This window comes from Eutrigla gurnardus (assembly GCF_963514095.1).
Source record: "Eutrigla gurnardus genome assembly, chromosome: 12".
In the NCBI taxonomy this organism is placed as follows: Eukaryota; Metazoa; Chordata; class Actinopteri; order Perciformes; family Triglidae; genus Eutrigla; species Eutrigla gurnardus.
In genome coordinates, this window is record NC_139926.1 from 5,789,934 (window position 1) to 5,812,589 (window position 22,656).

Sequence of the window (22,656 nt, forward strand, 5' to 3'; positions counted from 1 at the left end):
AAAAGGGGGAGATGTCATATATAGTCTATATAACGGAACTAATGTTGCCACAGCAACTGTAACATTGTAACGTAGAGCAGTTAATGTGTTGTTGCCTTGGTTACGGAAGACACTTTTCTTATGCCGGTTGTTTAGATGTTAGCACTGTCATTAAAGTAAATATAAACAGATCAAGCCGACCCTTGATGATTTTACACTGTCTGAACGACTTTTCAGGGAGACCTGTAAAGACACCATTACAGTAGTCGAGCCTGCTGAAGATAAATTTGTGGACAAGTTTTTCCAAATCCTTTACTCCTTGATATATTCTTTAGGAGATAGTAGGCTGACTTCGTAACTTATTTAATGTGGCTGTTGGAAGTTCAGGTCTAAGTCCATGACTACACCTATGTTTCTGGCTTGGTTTGTGGTTTTTAGCATTACCGCTTGAAGCTAGGTGCTAACTTTTGACCGTTCTTCCTTTGCTCAAAAAACAATGATTTCATTTTTGTCTTTGTTTAATTGGAGAAAATTCTACTTCATCCAATTATTGATTTGCTTAATGCATCTTATCAGTACTGGTATTGGACTATAGACCCCTGGTGATATTGTTATGTAAACTTGTGTATCGTCTGCATAGTTATGGTAAACATTTTTTTGTTTTTCATGTTCTGAGCCAGTGGAAACATACTGAACAGAAGAGGCCTCAAAAGCCTTGGGGAATTCCACATGTAATTTTTGGCCTTAACTCAAGTTGCATTAGAGAAATACTGATTAACTCCCTGGAGATATCCTCCACTAAGTCCTGAACGTACGCACCAACTTATATTAACTATGATAACATCTGAACTTTGAGTGTGCTATTATTGAAATGCTGCCTACAATGTTATAATGAAACTGTGTTTTGGTCTCACGCCTTCTTTTGACAGAACAAGCAAACCGCTCATTGTTGCTTGTTTGGATTTTGGTGATTGAGCAGCTTCCTTTTATAACCAAGAAAGGGTTCCTACCTGGATTACTGCTTCCAATTATACTTTTAAGAAATCCGACTAAAATATGTCATAATAATAGTTGTTTGTGTCGCAAAAGTCAATAAATCAGGACCAGACACTGTGTTTCTGACAATATCTGTCTTTTATTTTTGAATGCTTTGTTGATTATATAATGTAGGAAATCAGCTGAATGGATTTAGACATTTTACAAAGAAAAAGCAATCACTTCATTCTTTTTTGAATCAGTGATAGAGATTAATGCTTTCCTCCTTGGGAATGACCTCCATAGCCATGACAACATGGCGAGTGCTTTGCGTCTAGGGCACATATGAAGGGACGTGTTGCGGTACAGATCCTGTCGTTCCAGGTGTTTCCTGTAAAGAGAGTTTCCAACCAATGTAACTGATTAGTTTACATTTAATGCCTCACTTTATATCTTTCAGACTGTTATATGTGACCACCTATAAGTTTGAGGTTTTTTTTTTAGAATTATTTATAATAATAATTAGAAAACTCAAAGATTCAAATGTGTTTTACCTCTGAAGTTCATCTCCAGACAGTGCTGGTTTTTATGCAGGTTGTTAGGCTCCTTTTTATACCAGGCTTGGAAATCAAAGACGGACCCATCAGACCACATCCACATGCCCTCCTGGAGGAGAACGGTTAAAGTCAATGTGAAGTGAGAAATGTTTTCTTACATTGAAGTGCAAATATACTGAGTGTGCATGACAGAATGAAATCTTGATCTCCTCACGACTCCAGAGAAGATGGATCAAATCCTGTGTGATGATAGAAGTCTCACCTCTACTCCGTCATGACCTCCGATCCAGGTAATACTGTACCCACCAGTCACTCCGAACATGTAGTTTCGGATAAAGGTGTGTTCTTCAGCATTGTGGACAGGGGCCAGATTTCCACCGAGAGACAAGCAGTGGCGCTGATGGAGACAGTAAGAAACTTAATATGAGACTTTCATATATGCGTAGAAACATTTGTAAAAGTCAGCAATAAAATAATCAGTTTAAAGGAAATTGAATGGATTCATGAGTTTGTACATTTTTGAGAAAAAAGTTTGACAAGTTAATGAAGTTATATTTCCAACAAAATAATAACTTACTTGCTGTGTAGGTTGCCTGTGTGTATTTTATACTATATTGCTCCATTTATGTGATATATTGTCTAGTATAGCATGAGATTTGTTTACATCGGCTATATGTACACGTGCAACATTAGAAAAAAACATATCAGACTTGTACCCATATAGCTTAAATACTGTTCTCAATCTGATGCCTGTTCCCAGGGGCTTTTGGTCTATTATTCTGTAACTGGGTTAAAATTGTCTGTTTTATCTTGTCTGTCTGTGTCTGCTTCGCCTTGATATTGTCCGTCTGTGTTCTGTTTTGTAATTGCTCGTTGTATGATTTGTCGTTGCGAGGTTTTAAAGTCTTTTGTGTCTATGTAACCTAGGAACCTGCCTTGGGACTACGGCTGAAATTTAGCAGTTATGCTAAGTCCGGCGCATTTACACTGACGCTTAAGGCATCAATGTTGATGAATGTGCATTGTCCCAACTCAATAAATAAATTAAAGAAAATTAAAAGAAATAATTTTACAGTAAGTCTCATGTCTTTTTTCTTGCTACTTTTTTTGTCAGAATATTGCCCTCCTCTCTCGGCTCCACTTTTCTTTTCTTTCTTTAATGGCCCTGAAACACTGTCGTATCTATGCCGTTGTAGTCGAATACTTGCAAAAGTATTCATACCCCTTTTTCCACATTTTGTTAGAACCACAAACGTAATTGTATTTTATTGGGATTGAATGTGATAGACCAACACTTAAGTTTGGAGTGGAAGGAAAATTGTACATTTAAATTTTTTACAAATAAAAAACTGAAAATGTGGCGTGCAAAAGTATTCCGCCCCCCCTTAGTCAATACTCTGTACAACAATTTTCACTGCAATTACACCTGCAAGTCTTTCGGGGTATATGTCACTACCAGCTTTGTATATCTAGAGATCATTAATAATTAAACAGAACTGCTGTACCTCTGCATCGGGCCAATTCTTTGCTCTGGCGTGGTAGAAGTAACAGTGACAGTGGAACTGGGTCCAACCAGGAGGGCAGGAAGCTACAACACAACCGCCATGATGGAAAGAAGAGGGCGTTAAAGAAGCAAAGTACAATCAGAGAAATCCAACGAGTCAGAAATATTGTACTGACCAAAACAGTCGGTTTTTTCGCCTTCCTCACAGCACTGTGAACACAAAAGGACGCTCTGGACTAAGTCTGAATCAGCAGTTTAATAACAGTACTATACAGCAGCACATACTGAAGGCTCAATAGTTTAGGTATTATTTAAAAAAAAAAGATAATTTGGTTTAATGGTTCACCTTGTGCACATGGCCAACAATAGACTTGAATTATAATGAATACAATTATTTAATCACTTTCTCAACATCCTTCAGCTTTAGAAATCACTGCACAATGCTACATAATATCAATGTGGACAACATGTTTAAAGACATTTTTAAAGTAAATTAAGGAAATCTTTGTCATTTTTACTTACAGATGCTACAGCCAGCAGTCCGCTGAGCAACAAAGCAAACTGTAAACCCGATGCCATCTGTGGAAAGACATTGAACTCAGTAAGTACACATTGAGACCAAAAGATATGGATTTAATTGCAAATTATGACTTCAACAATTTATGAAATTAAAATATCTTGCTATTTTATACAATATGATAATAATTTGTCAACAGTTTTTATGTATTCATATTTCCAAGGTCTAAATATTACATATACACAGATTTCTTGAAATATAAAACTAGAACTGTTGCTGTTACCTGTGTAAATAAATGTTTTCAAAAAATCAGCATGACACAAAATAGAAATAGATGAAGTCCTGACAACAAATTGAATTTGACAGGAGAAATATTACCTTTTTCCGAGGTTGTGATGGACACAGAAGAAGAGCAGGCTGATGTCTGTCACTCATTCACATTGCAGCTCTTTATATAGTTTATCAGAGTGCGTGACATTAAAATATGACTGAAATCTGAGAGTGCAAAGGTAATGCATCTACACCTTTAATAACACCCTCTATTGTTAGAATGCTATTTTATAATAGGTTACTCATTATTTTGTGTTTAATTAAACCTTGTGATGATTTAACGTCTCATATAATTAGCCTCATGATAAAGAATGCCAAAATTACAGCAAAGAACACAGAGTACTTTGTTCTTTAGATTACATAATTTACAGTGTTTTTGGCTCAGTTTCTTAATGAACAGAAACTATTCAGAAACTTTTCACCAGCTGGAGTCTGACCAGTCTTCCTAAGGGATTCAACTCGGTGGGTCAGATATTGCTGCTCGGTGTGGGAAGATCCCCACATGGGACCTTTCCCTGGCAGACTGCCCAGCTGATGCCCAGCATTTCCTCCAAGGAGGTGTGCCACGACCGAATCTAGGGCGCTTTGGAAAGGTGAGGTTCAGGACAGGCCTGATCCTCCTGGCACGACTAACAAACATGCGTCAGTGCAATCCGGCGGGGAATGGAAGGTTGGCCTGGCTTATGTAGGGTGAGTTGATGATTGATGAGGAGCAGCTATGCTGAGAGGTGTGATGAACTGCAGGTGTGTAGGCAGGAGTTCCAGTGACCACGCCCACCAGTGGCTTCCAGATCCTGTAGGGCAGGTGTGTCAAACTGATCCAGTAAAGGGCCGCTGTGGCTGCAGGTTTTCATTCCAACCAAGCAAGAACACACCTGACTCGACTTATTCACCTACCTGTTTTGCCTTCACACCTTGATTGGTTGGACCAGGTGTGTTCTTGCTCACACCTGCTGTAGGGGGAAAGCAGAACACACAGAAGGACACCAAAGCAAAACGCACCAAGCACACCTCAAAATATGAACCAAGCTCATGTTTTCATACATGGTAAACATTCTATCCAGTTTGCTTTGGTTACAAGTTGCAATGATGCACGCTCAAAATATGATGCTACATGAAAACCCTACATCCTGTAGTCTGTCGTGATCCTACCCTACATCTTGTCCTCATCAGCTACTTCCTTTCACCGTCACTTAAACGTCGTCATCATCAAATATGTCTCCTTCACATCCCTTACATTCAGTTGTCCTCACCTACGTCCTGTTTACGTAACCTACATCTTGTTTTTGTCACCTGTCCCAACGAAGTCACATATGTCCCGTCATCCTCACCTACATCCTGTCATCCTCTACATCAGGCATCCCCAAATTGCGGACTGATTGATGGTTCTGTCCGGACCCATGACCAATCTCTGATGAATTTGCGAGAATAGATCATTTTCGTAGAGCATTATCTTTTTTTCCACGCTACAGTGGGCGCAGCTACTCCAGTTAATACGACAATGACTTCACTGAATTGAGCCAATCAAATCGTTTGTTTACCCTCAGCGCACCAGAGAGAGCAAGAGAAAAGAGAAAGACAGCGATGGCAGCATGGCGTGCTCCAAGAGAAGGAAGTTTGATGTGGAAAACCATTGTTTTCAAGATGAATGGACGGAGAAATATATGGTGTATGGAAGTAAATCTGTGCCATCAGAGTTTGAATATGAATTTCTAAGATTGAATTTTTTTAGTATCAAAATCAGACTTTTAAAAACCATCAAATTTCTAGCACTCAATTTTTTTTGTCTCTGAATTTGAAAAAAAAATCAGTGTAAAAAAATTCAATGTAAAAAAATTCAGTCTAAAAAAATTCAACGTCAAAAAATTCTATGTCAAAAAATGCAATGTCAAAAAATTCAATGTAAAAAAATTCATTGTCAAAAGAACCAGAATCAACATCCGGGTCACCAGGGAGAAGCAATCAATCCCTGTCTCAATTCAGCCAACGTCCAGCCAATCATGTTACACTCCGTTGGTCGTCTGACTTCTGAAACTTTTTGGATAATGGCGGACGAATGCGGTGATTCTGGCTACAGCCAGCAACAAACCGCGTACACATGTAAGTATACTGTAACACGATTTTAGAACATGTATTTTAATGTTGTAATTCTCATATGCAGGGCTGTTGCATATTTAGCTACTCAATGATATAAGGTTGAACACCAGCGTATATAGATGGGACATGTACTGCTCTCCTGAAACGTTCTGTTGAACAGTTATTTTAGTCGGGCTGTAACACATTTCTACGTGCTGATCTTCTTATAGGATGTTTATTAAAGAACATGGGATGGAGGGAAGATGGACCCCGGATGGTCAAAGAAGTGGGAGACCCTGATGCAGAAATACAAGGTGAGTTGTAAGCAGTTTAAAGTGTTGAACTCTACAGCATAAAAGAAACAAGATGAAGTTGTCTTTCTTGTAAATAATCAGGCAAAGTCGGTGCTGGGTAATATCTACAATGTGTTCAAACATCAGAGTCCATTAAGTTGTGGTAGAGTATTACAGTACATATTATAATATATGACTAGTGGTGAATAGTTGATCTAAACAATGATTACAAGAAGTGTTTGTATATGTTGTCACTGCTGCACACTGGAAGTGTCTGTTGTCATGGATGAGGTGATGGAGCAAAGACCTGCTATTACCCCACTACACCCCATCTCCTCAGCCATGATGCCAACCACTGCAGCAAGGTCTCTCCTCCAGAGCAGGAGGGAAATAGACCTGCAGGCCTAAAACATGAGTCAACAATAATATATATTCAGACATTTATTATTTAGATTTGTACAGATCATCAGATATAATCCTAAAACCTTTAACAGGAAACATTTGTCTCTAAGAACTTCTACTGTGTGGTATTACTTATAAACTGCACCACTGATGAACAAAAATAAAACCTCAACAATAATCATGTTCCTCCAACACAGGGATCTGGACATTTGGAGCAGACACTGCAGCTGCGAGCCTCTGAGGATGTTCCAGGACTGCTGGAGCCTCTGAGGATGTCCCAGGACTGCTGGAGTGGCTTGTTAGCTTTGTCGCTGTCAACCCCATCACCACCGTGGAACTATGGACATGGAACCCATCTGTTCTGTTAGTAAGCAGTGGACGAGGTTCTCCATGGAACGCCTTGAAAGACGGAGGTCCTTCCTTAAATCCTGTTGCCCAAAGTAAAGGCCCAGTGGGGGAACATGAGGATTGACCTGTAGTCCGGCCCTCTGGCACCAACCTGTAACAGAAAACATCAGATATTACATTTATTCTGAATGTTTTCATATAAATTTGTTGATAAACTACTTATTTCTTCTTATCAAACACATATTGCAACCTGTATATATAACATGGATGATTTGTCTAATAAATTATTCACTTATTTAAACCAGATAAGTCATATTATTACTTAAGAGGGATGTAATCTATGAACGGGCGATTAATGATTGATAAAAGCTGCTTAATAGTTGCAATTCACAGATTTTCGAGACTTCCGGTTTGTGCGTGCTAGGATGTAGACGCGTCTCTCGCAAGCTCCGACAAGGTCGCTCTTTAAAACTTAATATAACTGTCAAAATAAGTCATTCTTGTGTCTTAAAGTTGTTTAAACATCTAACAACAAGCTGAAAGCGTTTTAAGACTACAATGGCGGCGCCAAACACTCGAAACCAGTCGGCGAAACAACAACGCAACACCGCCCAACCAGACACGGTGCCGGCCGCTGCGGCTTGCCCGGCTTCACCCGAGGCTTCGACTGGCAGCAATACACTCACATCGAAATGCTCTCTGACTCGCTCAACTCCCTGCGGGATTCTGTCTGCGGAAAGATTGGAGCAGCCATTCAGACACTGCGGGAAGATATTAAGCTGGATATTGCCTCGGTGAGGAGCGAGCTATCGGTGGCGGTCACTAGCCTGCAGGCCTCGTTAGCATCACATGATAACCGACTGAAGGAGCTGGAGAAAGCTGCCGACTACACAGGTGACTGTACTACCGAGCTCTGCGCCACTGTGACCCAACTTCAAGGTGATGTGAGGGAGTTGCAGGCAAAATGTGAAGATTTAGAAGGCCGCTCCAGGCGGAACAATTTGCGGCTTACTGGTGTTGAGGAAGGGATTGAAAAGGGCCAGCCCACGCAGTTTGTGTCTCAACTTTTGAAAGACATACTGAACCTGAGCGAAGCCCCGCTGCTGGACAGAGCCCACAGATCACTACGAGCAAAACCAAAACCCGGGGACCCCCCGCGTGTGTTTATCATGCGCGTGCACTACACACATACGAGGGATGAGATACTACGCAAGTCCGCTCGGGGCCCCCTGATGTATCAAGGAAAGATGCTCCATATTTATCCTGACTACACCACCGCGGTTATGAAGAAAAGGGCAGCGTTTGGAGACGTGAAAAAGAAGCTGAGATCCATAGAGGGAGCCAAGTACGGGCTACGATTTCCGGCCACGCTCTGTGTCACTCTCCCGGGGAGTAAGGAGCACACTTTTGAGGATCCCAACCTGGCACTGGACTTCATTAACCGTGGGACACGAGATGCTGACCCAAGTGAGTGATACAACCTGCATCTTCCTCACCGGGATAAGAAGTACTGCCGCTAATTAAAACAAGCCATGTGCCACGGATGTTTTATGCTGGCCATCTCCTTGGGACATTACTCTCTGTGGGACTGTCATGCTATGGAACTGTAATGGCTGCCATTAGTCATATCGACGGCAGGCAGGTATGTTTCTCACTCCTTTTCTATTCCTGTTGCTATTGTTCATTACAAGTTACACATATGGTTCCGTGTGGCACTGTGAGTTTGATATTATCAGCAACAGGACTATTACTGTATACCACCTGGTGCCTGTGCACACAATGTTTGATTGTACACTGTGATGTGAAATGTAATTAAGCACATGGACTTATGAGTGCTGTTATATGCAGAGTTATATTGTTCACAACTTAATCTATAAACTGAATTTGCTACTATAGTAATAAGAGAGCAAACAGGTTTACGTCTTTGTAGATATTCATTCTTTTCCTGACAAATTTTGGCAGATTTGCAATTAATGTATAGACCAGACCTTAGCTTGCGAGGCTTTTGAGTGTTATGTTAATAGAACATTTGATGGGATCTTGTAGGCACCTATGTTGGGGAGGTGCAAGGGGGGGTGTTTTTTGTTTTTCTTTTTGTTTTGTTACTTTGTCTTTTTTTCCCTTGTTTTTGTCTGATACTTTGCAAAGTACATTGTCTGAGATGATCTTGGTGGGAGTCAAACCATGTGCAGACATAGAGACATATTACTTGACAGCTCTTTTTTATGGTACTACCTAATAGATTACTAAGCCCCACAGGAACATCAATAACATTTGCCAGTTGGAATGTCCGTGGGCTGGGGAAACCCACCAAGTTAAATAAGGTTCTTTCTCATCTTGATAGCTTGGGAGTAAAAGTTGCCTACCTGCAGGAAACGCACCTAAACAAATCTGATCACATGAAGATACGCAGGCGCTGGGTAGGACAATCATATCATTCTCTCTTTAATAGCCGGTCAAGAGGCACAGCTATTTTGATCCATAAATCTCTGCAGTTCACCCCTTCAGACATCATTGCAGATCCTCAGGGCCGCTACATAATTGTTACAGGTTGTATTGTTAACACTCCTGTGATACTAGCTAACCTATATGCACCCAATTGGGACAATGATAATTTTTTCTCTGATTTGCTATATAGTTTACCCAATCTAGACTCACTATTTAATTTTAGGTGGGGACTTCAACTGTTGCCTCAATCCAGTTTTGGACAGGTCTTCAGCTAACCCTTCCAATCGATCTAAATCTGCCCAAGTGATTAATTATTTTCTTGAAGACTACGCTGTTTCAGATCTATGGCGAAGCATGAACCCCACCACTCGGTCTTACTCCTTTTTCTCCCAGGTACATCAGACATTTTCCCGTATCAACTATTTTTTAGTAGATAATCGTTTACTCTCTTCAGTCGAGGCCTGCTTATACAATGCCATAGTCATATCAGACCATTCCCCCCTCACAGCTACTTTTAGGTTTGCGCACAATACTCCTAGACCCCGCTGGAGACTTAGTTCCATTGCATTATCCCAGGAGGAATTTGTGCACTTTGTAGCTGACCAAATAGGATTTTTTGTTGAGAGTAACTCTTCTCCGGACATCTCTTGTACAACTTTGTGGGAGTCACTAAAAGCGTACCTGAGAGGACAGATAATTTCACATATATCTTATAATAAAAAGCAAGCTAATCAAAAATGATCAGACATAACTGCTCGAATTTTGCAATTAGAACTGGCATACTCAAGCTCCCCCTCACCTGACTTATTGAAGGAGCTTCTGCTTGAGAGAAATAAATTTGACACTTTATCAACCAGTGAAGCAGAGAATATGCTCTGGAGATCCCGACATACACACTATGAATTTGGTGACAAAGCCAGTAAGATTCTTGCCCATCAACTTAGACAAGCGGCTGCCTCACAACTTATCACAAAGATTCAAACAGCTGATGGTTATACACATGACAATAAAATAATAAATGATATGTTCAGGGACTACTACAGTTCAATTTACTCCTCTGAGCATGACTCTTGTCCCACATTTGACGTTTTTTTTCAAAATTTGAACATGCCCACTATTAACGAAGAGTCTAAGAACATATTAGAAAATCCCATCACTGCTGAAGAACTGAACGTGGCTATTAAAACACTTCAGAGTGGAAAGAGTCCGGGGCCGGATGGGTTCCCATCCGAGTTTTTCAAGAAATTTTCCACCCACCTAATCCCTCACATGCTAAACATGTATAACGAGTCTCTTGATTTAGGTGTACTGCCCCAAACGCTAAGAGAGGCATCTATATCCTTGATACTGAAAAAGAATAAGGACCCTAATCATTGTGAATCTTATCGCCCCATCTCATTACTGAATGTAGATGTCAAGATTTTAGCCAAGGTGTTAGCATTGAGATTGGAGAAATTCTTACCCTAGATAATTTCCCCTGACCAAACGGGATTTATAAAAAATAGATTTTCTTTTTTTAATATTAGGCGACTTTTAAACATTATTTATCATGATTCAGATCCTACCACCCCAGAGCTTATCATGTCCATGGATGCTGAGAAGGCCTTCGATAGGCTGGAGTGGGGGTATTTGTTTTATGCATTGGATAAATTTGGCTTTGGAAAACAATTTATTAATTGGATCAGACTTTTATACAGTATGCCAGTAGCCTCGGTTTGTACCAATGGGATGCACTCTGAGTACTTTGCAATTTCTCGTGGAACAAGGCAGGGCTGCCCTCTATCACCTCTACTTTTTGCATTGGCCATAGAGCCCTTAGCAATCACAATAAGACAGGACACGACAATGATTGGCTTATTCAGGAAGGGAATAGAGCAAAGAATTTCACTTTATGCAGATGATATGATTCTGTATGTTTCACACCCGGACATATCTATGCCCAGGATCCTCTCCATCCTCGAGAGCTTTGGTAAAATCTCAGGGTATAAAATAAACCTTCAGAAAAGTGAGGTGTTCCCTATTAACTCCCTGGCCCGCTCTTACTCTTTCCACACATTTCCCTTTAAGGTTACTCTTGACCAGTTCACATACTTGGGGGTGCAAATTACAAACAGTATAGGCAGACTTTTCAAAGAGAATTTCAACCCACTAGTAACCAAGGTAGAGCAGAATTTTAAACGCTGGATGCCTCTACATCTGTCACTTGCTGGTAGAATAAATGCTATAAAGATGAATGTTTTGCCCAAATTTAGCTATCCTTTTCAATGTCTTCCAGTATATATTCCCATGTCTTTTTTTAAACGCCTGGACACTCTTATATCCAGCTTCATCTGGAATAATAAGAGTCCACGATTGAGCAGAGCCTATTTACAACGTCCAAAGGTGTTAGGTGGTATGGCTCTGCCCAACTTTCAATTGTATTATTGGGCTGCTAATATTCGACCTATTCTTCATTGGCTATATGAGGATCCAGGTGCTGACGCCCCCTCATGGTGCACTCTTGAGGCTAGATCCTGTGCCCCGTCCTCATTGTCAGCATTAATCCACGCTCCTCTAGCCTCAGACACCGCCCTGTATACAAGAAATATCATAGTCAGAACAACACTTAGAATATGGAAGCAGGTCCGCCGGCACTACGGATGGCATAGTTTTTCACTGAGATCCCCTATCCATGCAAATCACATGTTTCCCCCCTCTCTTCAGGACAGTGTGTTTCTGCAGTGGCGAAACAGAGGGCTGCGCACACAGCAGGACCTCTTCATAGACGGCTCCTTTGCCTCCTTTCAACAATTGCGCACTAAATTTCTTATTCTGTCTTACACAGTTCTTTCGATACTTACAATTGCGTGATTTCATCCGCAAACAGCTGCCTCATTTCCCAGAACGTCCCCCGAGCTCTGATATAGACTCTCTTTTGGCACCTGTGCAGTCATTTAAAGGTATAATATCTAACCTATATAGTGCACTTTCGTCCCAAAAAAACGTATCCCTTGACACCATTAAACATAGATGGGAGCAGGATTTAGGTGAGACCATACTTAATGAAACTTGGGATGCAATATTAAAAAGAGTCCACACCTCCTCTATCTGTGCAAGGCATGGACTAATACAATGCAAAATATTACATCGAGCTCACTGGACCAAAGAGAAGTTATCAGAGAAATTCCCAGACATAGATCCAGCGTGCAACCGTTGTAAAATGACCCCATCCTCATATATACACACGTTCTGGAGCTGCTTCAAGCTGACGACCTACTGGACTTTGGTGTTTAATACACTCTCTGAGGTCCTGGAGATGTCTATATCTCCCTGCCCCATCATAGCTCTCTTTGGAGTGCCGTCCAGTATTTACGGCCTAAATAACTCCCAGTGTGACTTTCTGGCTTTCTGTACCCTGCTCGCCCATCGCTTAATCCTTCTGAAATGGAAAGATGCCATCCCTCCATCCCACACACTTTGGATCAGAAATATTTTATATTATATGAAATTGGAAAAAATAAAATACACGCTTAGAGGTTCAACTGGTAAATTCAATAAGATTTGGCAACCCTTTTTGAGATATGTGGAAGAGAAATCACAGCTGGATGAATCAAGTTAATTAGGACAACCACTGACTTCATTGTGTCCAGATGACAACCCGCTTAAATACTATCCTGTATGTACTGTACTTAATGTTTTTTGTTTTCTTGTTTTTCTGTAATATTCTTTCCTTTTCTTGTTAATATGTCCCTTATTATGACATGCCTAACATACATTGTCTTAGATTTACTCATCTGTTTTTTTTTTATTTTTTTTTATCGTTATTATTACTATTTATTTATGTATTCATTTATTTTCATTTCATGGGGTGGGGACTCTGTTCTGAGTGTTCCTGTATGTATGTGTTTTATTGTGAAAAAACCTTAATAAACAAAGTTAAAAAAAAAAAAAAATAGTTGCAATTCATGGTGAGTGAAAAAAGCTACTCAGGTAAGATGAAGAAAGGGAAAGCGTGGGTGCGCGCATATATAATAAACTAGAAAACATTTGACAATGGTAGTTTGACTTAATAAATATTTAGAAATATTTATTAAGTGTAATAGTAAACATGCTTTATATTTTGATAAGTAATTTCCATTAAACGGGAGATGAGATGTCAATAAAGTAAAAAAAAAAAAATGTAGTATGAGATGTGTATACTTCCATGTGAACAGTGACAGTCTGAGGGTAACAGCATACTCAAACGTTCATTTAGTAGGCAGTATGCAGTACACACGTTGAAATTCATATTCAAACTCTGATGGCACAGATTTACTTCCATATATATGTTCATTCGTCCGGCAGGCAGTTCCAAACCCGTGTGCCTCATATGTTCCGAAAACGTGGCATTAATCAAAAGCGGTAATGTGAAGCGCCACTACAAAACAAATCACAGATATTTTGAGCAAAGTTATCCACTGAAGTCCGAGCTGAGGGCACGCAAAATAACCGAACTGCAAGGCCGGTATGACAGATCTACCCAACTCGGAGATGCCGGTTCCCGTGGAGCAAAGTCCGACTCTGACTGACTGACTAACTTAAAAAAGAAAAACTTCGGTACCGTGAGTACCCGGTGGCATTTTTGTTTTGTGTATGTTGTTTTGCTACACCGCGACGAGAGACGCTGGTTATTTTGAGTTTGTTTCCTTAAGGCTGAGTTATGCTTCCGCGTCGACACAACGCAAGGGGGCTTGCGGACCCCTTACGTCCTTGCGGACCCCCCTTACGTCCAACGCAAGGGCCTGACGTGTACCTCCCAAAAATCCTAGACGCGCGTCGAGGCGACGCAACACCAACGCAGCGGCATTGGCTGTGATTGGTCCGCTAACTACATCCGCTGGAGACCGCTATCCGGTTTCCACTCATAAACACCGCCATTTAAACTTTTAAAAGGCTACTTTTATTGTTTTCACCTCGTTTTATTGTTTGCACCTTGTCGCTTTTGCACAAAGAAATAAAACACCAAGTTCTGAAAAATTGTGGACGTTTAAAGCCGGAAAGTAAACAAATACGCTATAACGAGGCTAACGACGATATACGCCAAGAGTCTCGGTCGGTCGGTCAGTCTTTACAAAAAACATAGCGCCCTTTACCGGTGTGGCATTGAATTGCATTTCGACACGTAAACCCAATGCAGAACCATCACGGTCTCCAAGCAACTGCGTTGCCGTTGCGTTGCCGTTGCGTTATCACTACGCGGAAGCATAATCAGGGCTTTATTTTGTGTTGGAGCCCGCGGTAAAACCCGGAGCGGAGTTTTGAGTTGTTGTTTTGTGGTGGCGCCTGTGCTGGACTGAACTGTGGTAATGTGGAATATTGGAACGGATTTTTCCCCAAATGGAATGAACTGTGGTCTTGTGGAATACGGGAACGTTTTTTTCCCAAATGGACTGAACTGGGACTAACAGACAGACTGAGGCGTACTCACGCTGCATCCATTCTTCTTCCTTTTTGCACTGTGGACAATAATTGTGAAAATGCATATTTTGGGAAATCACATTGCTGGGTTGGTTGATGGCTTTTGTGGTTGATTGCTGTGTTTGACCTGCCTGATTATTATTTTGTGTGGGTTAACTAAACTATTTTTGTTCTGTTTTATTTTACTTTGTCAGACTTGACTCTGACTGGCACCCCCAACATTAAATCTAGTCAAACCCGCTACAATGGGATTTATGAACTTGTACTTGTGCGTAGGAACATGTGTAAATTCAAGCACAACTCTTACCATGCGTACACACAAAACCTAGTGGTAGAACAGTGAAACTACAAATAGAACGCACTCAGAGATTCACAGTGTTCAGCAATTTCAAACCTCACACATGTTCCCTGTTTCCTGTAATTACCTACATTTCTCAATTAGTAATTTAGTAGACAATATGAATAATTGGTGTAACAGGTTATAAAAGACAGCTGTGACAGGACACCCTGAAAAGAAAACATGAAATGCACGTGCCATGGCTCAGTGGCGCCGCCAGGATTCAATTTCAATGTACGCACAGAAACGGCAAATACAACAACAAATGGAAAAATACTTTTTTTAAGACAAAATCTAATGTTTTCAGTATCAGTGAAATCAGTAGTGTATATCATGTTGATGGGCCCCGGTGCAAATATTTTTTTTGTGCCCTCCATCCCCGCCCTAAACACAAGCGCACGCTTGTGAGCACTCCACGCACGCACACACACGCTTGGACACACACGCACAGTACGGTATGATAACTCTCCCGGCCCGGGGAGAGAGACATGCATCGGCTCGGCCCACAGTGCTCAGCAGCATAAATCTACAATAGATTTATGCCGTGATTTGCAACCCATGTTGGAGCTAGAGACAAGACGCACTAAAGCCATCCCAGTTCTCCTACAAGTATCTCAATCTCTGTGTCGGAGAAATTCCTCTTCTTCGCTCTCTTTGCCATGATTTCAGAGAGGGAAAAAGTCCATTGACGCATTCTTAAAGGGATTCCTGCTACCATATATGGTCAATTGGAGGCGTTTCTGAATGCAAATGAGCCTAAACATGCACCAGTATGGTAGTTTAGAAGAGGTGGGATTTATCAACACAGATTACTTACTGGTGTGCGTACAGCTGGTGTCCGCACGTTTGATAAATACGTTTTTTTTTGTACTTACACACATTCTAAGTTTTAGTCCTACGAAAGAATTTAGAACCTTTTCTACGCACAGGTTGATAATGAGGCCCCAGCAAAATGCAAACGAACGTTCGCTAAAGGTATCATGGATTTTGGGGTCACATAAAAAAACATTTAGTGATGGGACAATTGTGAAGGAGTGCTTGAACGTTGTTGCTGAGACATTATTTGAGGGGAAACAAAGAGACGAGTTGTGTTGTTTTTAAAGGCCTTAAATTTATTCGCTTGGGACTACTTTTATTTGTGGTAAAATAGCTAGTTGATTACTATACAAGTGTTGAAAATGGACAATAAATATTGTTGAAACCATATGAAAATGTGGGGTAGGCTATAAGACATAAGTTGGACTTGTGAGGTTCGGACCTTCACTTGGAGGAAACTTTAGTAACTGGACCTCAGTGACTTTTAATTGAATACCCCTGCTCTACATTCTGTCACCCTCTACATCCTGTCATCCTCTACATCCTGTCATCCTCACCTACATCCTGTCATCCTCTACATCCTGTCACCCTCACCTACATCCTGTCATCCTCTACATCCTGTCATCCTCTACATCCTGTCATCAGGCGCGTTTCGAATCAAGCATGCGCATGCATTTGCATCGCAAAAGCAGGCATTCTGGGAAAAAAACGTCACAAATGCTGGTGATAACTTCCCTTTGCGACATGTCACATGACTTTAAAAACTTGCGGTATCTCCAGGTACCTCCCTTCGCATGCTTTTCTCTGCAGATGGTCTGAAATAAGTGCGGACATAAGACACTCCCCTCAACGTTGCCCTAGTTGGTTAGAATTACCACGTGGTATTTCCCACGTGAGAAAATTCCTCAGCCTCTGTCAAACAAGGGGAGTTCAAATGCCTCAGCTCGAATTCGTCAGTGACGAAGAAAGCCAGCGTCACTGAGCAGGCCATATTCTTTGTGCAAAGTCCGTGAAGTTTCCACTGGAGCGACAGTTTTTGTTATGTATATTATTATTAATAAAGTTTAAATTAAAAAAAGAATTTTCACGTCCGTGAAGTGCACCTGACGTGGTGAGAACGTGACGTGTTTATGACGAGTTCCGGCAGATCCTCTCAAGTCTCGTGCATGCATCGGCGCAAATGCATGCGATCCGAAACGCGCCTATCCTCACCTACATCCTGTCATCCTCTACATCCTGTCACCCTCACCTACATCCTGTCATCCTCACCTACATCCTGTCACCCTCACCTACATCCTGTCATCCTCTACATCCTGTCACCCTCACCTACATCCTGTCATCCTCACCTACATCCTGTCACCCTCACCTACATCCTGTCATCCTCTACATCCTGTCACCCTCACCTACATCCTGTCATCCTCTACATCCTGTCACCCTCACCTACATCCTGTCATCCTCTACATCCTGTCACCCTCACCTACATCCTGTCATCCTCTACATCCTGTCACCCTCACCTATCTCCTGTCATCCTCACCTACATCCTGTCAGAATCACGTCCTGTCTGGTAGACGCATGTGCCGGCTAAGCCAAAAAAGCCTTCTTCTTCAGCTCCTCCTTCACCCCTGTCTTGGTCAACTACATCCTGTCTTCATCAACTACGTCTGTCTTTATCACCTAAATCCTGTCTTCATCAACTACGTCTGTCTTGGTCACATACATCCTGTCTTCATCAACTACGTCTGTCTTGGTCATCTACATCCTGTCTTCATCAACTACGTCTGTCTTGGTCACATTCATCCTCTCTTCATCAACTACGTCTGTCTTGGTCATCTACATCCTGTCTTCATCAACTACGTCTGTCTTGGTCACATACATCCTGTCACCCTCACCTACATCCTGTCATCCTCTACATCCTGTCACCCTCACCTACATCCTGTCATCCTCACCTACATCCTGTCATCCTCACCTACATCCTGTCAGAATCACCTACGTCCCGTCTGGTAGACGCATGTGCCGGCTAAGCCAAAAAGCCTTCTTCTTCAGCTCCTCCTTCACCCCTGTCTTGGTCACATACATCCTGTCTTCATCAACTATGTCTGTCTTCATCACCTAAATCCTGTCTTCATCAACTACGTCTGTCTTGGTCACATACATCCTGTCTTCATCAACTACGTCTGTCTTGGTCATCTACATCCTGTCTTCATCAACTACGTCTGTCTTGGTCACATTCATCCTCTCTTCATCAACTACGTCTGTCTTGGTCATCTACATCCTGTCTTCATCAACTACGTCTGTCTTGGTCACATACATCCTGTCACCCTCACCTACATCCTGTCATCCTCTACATCCTGTCACCCTCACCTACATCCTGTCATCCTCTACATCCTGTCACCCTCACCTATCTCCTGTCATCCTCACCTACATCCTGTCATCCTCACCTACATCCTGTCAGAATCACCTACGTCCTGTCTGGTAGACGCATGTGCCGGCTAAGCCAAAAAAGCCTTCTTCTTCAGCTCCTCCTTCACCCCTGTCTTGGTCACATACATCCTGTCTTCATCAACTACGTCTGTCTTCATCACCTAAATCCTGTCTTCATCAACTACGTCTGTCTTGGTAATCTACATCCTGTCTACATCAACTACGTCTGTCTTGGTCACATACATCCTGTCTTCATCAACTATGTCTGTCTTCATCACCTAAATCCTCTCTTCATCAACTACGTCTGTTTTGGTCACCTACATCCTGTCTTCATCAACTACGTCTGTTTTGGTAATCTACATCCTCTCTTCATCAACTACGTCTGTCTTGGTCACATACATCCTCTCTTCATCAACTACGTCTGTCTTGGTCACATACATCCTCTCTTCATCAACTACGTCTGTCTTTGTCATCTACATCCTGTCTTCATCAACTACGTCTGTCTTTGTCATCTACATCCTGTCTTCATCAACTACGTCTGTCTTGGTCACATACATCCTCTCTTCATCAACTACGTCTGTCTTTGTCATCTACATCCTCTCTTCATCAACTACGTCTGTCTTGGTCACCTTCATCCTCTCTTCATCAACTACGTCTGTCTTTGTCATCTACATCCCATCTTCATCAACTACGTCCGTCTTTGTCATCTACATCCCATCTTCATCAACTACGTCTCTCTTGGTCACCTACAATGCTTTGAAAAAGTATTTGCCCCCCTCCTGATTTCTTCTTTTTTTTGCATATTTGTCACACTTAAATGTAATTGCAATACACAACAAAAACAACCAGAGAAAACAAACACATGATTCTTTTCTTTATCTTCTGTTTTCAAAACAGTTCTAGCGCAGAGCCAGATGTTTTTGTCTCAGGGGAGAGGTAACGGTCATGCCTGAATACAAGTACCTCGGCGTTCTGTCAGGCTTTCAAGGCTCATGTGAAAAAGGTCCGAAATGGGGTCAAATTTAACATTTAAAATTTTAGGTTCATTACCAGTGATGGGAATAACGCCGTTAGTAACGCCGTTACTTTTTTCAGTGACGAGTAATCTAATTGATAACTACTATAACGCCGTTATCGTTGCTGCCAAAAAATGTGTCGCGTTACTACATTGAAGGCAGAAAATAACAAATGTTACGCTATATTAAACAGAGACGCGTCACGCGCTAGGACCAAGCGGAAGACGGCCGCTCAAGCTGAAGCCTGTTTCCCTTAGTTTAGACCGCCCACAAGCTCCTCGATTGGCTCTGCCGTTTCTTGTGTGATTGGCCGTCCCCGCTGTCACTCCGTCTTGCTTGCACACCGACGGTCTGCTAGTCTGCGGTCAGGAGTCCTACAGGAGTCCGCTACTGTAAGTTGGGAGTTTGTTCTGCCTGGTTCACGTAAGCTAGAAGGATGTTAATATCAGAGGTTTCATTTACATTAACGTTTGAATCGGTGTCCATGTGCGTATGTGCGGGCGCGTATGTGTGCGCGCGCGCCAGGATGTCTTAAAAAAGAAAAGTGGTCATAAGAGACTTCACTAAGAGAAGTCAAGGTGTAAATTACTCAAAGAAATGCGTTACATCCATCCTGCAACACCTTCACTGGCTCCCAATAAAGCAGCATATCCACTTCAAGATCATCCTCATCATTTACAAAGCTCTCAATAATCTGATAAATTAACAAGCATAATTTAATTTGGCTTAGTTGTGACCCGTTGAGGTGCAATAAATATCAAAAGTTCCAAAAGACATATTGTGTTATACACTCAACAAAAATATAAACGCAACACTTTTGTTTTTGCTCCCATTTTTCATGAGATGGACTTAAAGATCTAAAATTCATTCCAGATACACAATATTACCATTTCTCTCAAACATTGTTCACAAATCAGTCTAAATGTGTGATAGTGAGCACTTCTGCTTTGCTGAGATAATCCATCCCACCTCACAGGTGTGCCACATCAAGATGCTGATCTGACATCATGATTAGTGCACAGGTGTGCCTTAGACTGTCCACAATAAAAGGCCACCCTGAAATGTGCATTTTTTTGCTTTATTGGGGGTCTGGGGACTCAGAACCAGTCAGTATCTGGTGTGACCACCATTTGCCTCATGCAGTGCAACACATCTTCTTCACATAGAGTTTATCAGATTGTCAATTGTGGCCTGTGGAATGTTGGTCCACTCCTCTTCAATGGCTGTGCGAAGTTGCTGGATATTAGTGGGAACTGGTACACGCTGTCGTATACGCCGGTCAAGCACATCCCAAACATGCTCAATGGGTGACATGTCCGGTGAGTATGCTGGCCATGCAAGAACTGGGACATTTTCAGCTTCCAAGAATTGTGTACAGATCCTTGCAACATGGGGCCGTGCATTATCTTGCTGAAACATGAGGTGATGTTCATGGATGTATGGCACAACAATGGGCCTCAGGATCTCATCACGGTATCTCTGTGCATTCAACATGCCATCAATAAAATGCACCTGTGTTCTTCGTCCATAACAGATGCCTGCCCATACCATAACCCCACCACCACCATGGGCCACTCGATCCACAACATTGACATCAGCAAAGCGCTCACCCACACGACGCCACACACGTTGTCTGCCATCTGCCCTGAACAATGTAAACCGAGATTCATCCGTGAAGAGAACACCTCTCCAACGTGCCAGACGCCATCGAATGTGAGCATTTGCCCACTCAAGTCTGTTACGGCGACGACCTGGAGTCAGGTCAAGACCCCGATGAGGACGACGAGCATGCAGTTGAGCTTCCCTGAGACGGTTTCTGACAGTTTGTGCAGAAATTGTTTGGTTATGCAAACCAATTGTTTCAGCAGCTGTTGATAAAACCAACATGTGGAGAAGTGGACGATGCGCTTTTTGTAGTCCATTATTGTAGTTTCTCCAGTGCAGACGCACGTCAATCGCCGGTGCCGATCATCAGCGGCCGCGTTTTAATGACGTAGCTTAGTGAAAGTCCGGTCGGATTCTCTGAGCACCGCGGTCGACTATTCCTAAATCCTTTTGCGTTCTCCTATCGCCTTTCCTTAACCCCGTGACGTTTTCCCCAGAGGTCAAGGAATAGGAGATAGGAATAGGAGTTAGGACCTTATTTTTTGACTATTCGACTGCACCCCTGTGCACTAATCATGATGTCAGATCAGCATCTTGATGTGGCACACCTGTGAGGTGGGATGGATTATCTCAGCAAAGCAGAAGTGCTCACTATCACACATTTAGACTGATTTGTGAACAACGTTTGAGAGAAATGGTAATATTGTGTATCTGGAATGAATTTTAGATCTTTAAGTCCATCTCATGAAAAATGGGAGCAAAAACAAAAGTGTTGCGTTTATATTTTTGTTGAGTGTATTTATCAATCCACTCTATAAGCATAGTAATTATAATATCTCCAATAAAATGGTTTAGATTTGTGCCCTGTGGATTTCTGCTTGTAATGTATTGAGTATCCATTCCATTACTCAGATTTATCATAAATAATTCAACACGCACATGTATTTTAAGTTCTGTCAAAGAGGGATGGAGATGGGGTCCAAATTATTTGACACATCAGTATTTAAAAATTATTTGAAAGTAACGCAATAGTTACTTTCCAAAGTTCCAAAGTTCCAATGGCTCAGCATTGAAGCCATTGGAAATCTTGTATAAGCAGACCCTTAAAGTCTTGGACCAGAAACCGAACAGCTCACATCACTGTACCATCCTACACAAATACAAGCTTCTGAGTTGGGAAGATGTCATAAAATACAGGAACATCTGTCTGGTCTTTAAAATCCTGCATGGTTTAGCTCCCCCTCCACTGAACTCACTCATAAACCAACGCAGCACTGTTCAGATCACTAGAAGCACCACACGTGGTGACTTATCAGTCCCACTCAAGAAAAGTGCATTTGGTCAGTTATCATTCTCTGTTAAAGCAATACATAATTGGAACTCACTTCCCACCCATATCAAAGATACACATACATACTCCACTTTTACAGCCAAGTTAAAAACATGGCTTGCCGACAATTACACCTGCACACACTAACATATGGCTGTGTTATTTTGCGTCATGATCATGGATGCCGCCTGTCTATACAGTACGTGATGTCTGTCCGCACTCCTGAATGTGATTGTATGTGCTGATGTGTGATTATGCTTTATGTG

General features: G+C 41.8%; 1 protein-coding gene across 1 annotated transcript; it reads right to left on the bottom strand.

The window, feature by feature from the left end:
* Nucleotides 1–1,122: 1,122 nt before the first annotated feature.
* Nucleotides 1,123–3,946, bottom strand: LOC311021848 (galactose-specific lectin nattectin-like). Its single transcript, XM_084022689.1, has 7 exons — nucleotides 3,911–3,946; nucleotides 3,538–3,594; nucleotides 3,192–3,225; nucleotides 3,017–3,099; nucleotides 1,774–1,908; nucleotides 1,509–1,620; nucleotides 1,123–1,345 (listed from the first exon to the last, which is right to left on the bottom strand). Exons 2-7 carry the CDS (start codon nucleotides 3,592–3,594, stop codon nucleotides 1,227–1,229), a joined length of 540 nt encoding a protein of 179 aa, XP_083878815.1. The 5' UTR covers nucleotides 3,911–3,946; the 3' UTR covers nucleotides 1,123–1,226.
* Nucleotides 3,947–22,656: the final 18,710 nt, after the last annotated feature.

Bases quoted from the DNA above. Each gene is read 5' to 3' on its own strand.
- LOC311021848 (XM_084022689.1), bottom strand. From the start codon at position 3,594: ATGGCATCGGGTTTACAGTTTGCTTTGTTGCTCAGCGGACTGCTGGCT. The intron at 3,100-3,191 runs GTCAGTACAATA...GTTGTGTTGTAG, and splicing joins CGAAAAAACCGACTGTTTTG to CTTCCTGCCCTCCTGGTTGG. The intron at 1,909-3,016 runs GTACAGCAGTTC...TGTCTCCATCAG, and splicing joins AGAATTGGCCCGATGCAGAG to CGCCACTGCTTGTCTCTCGG.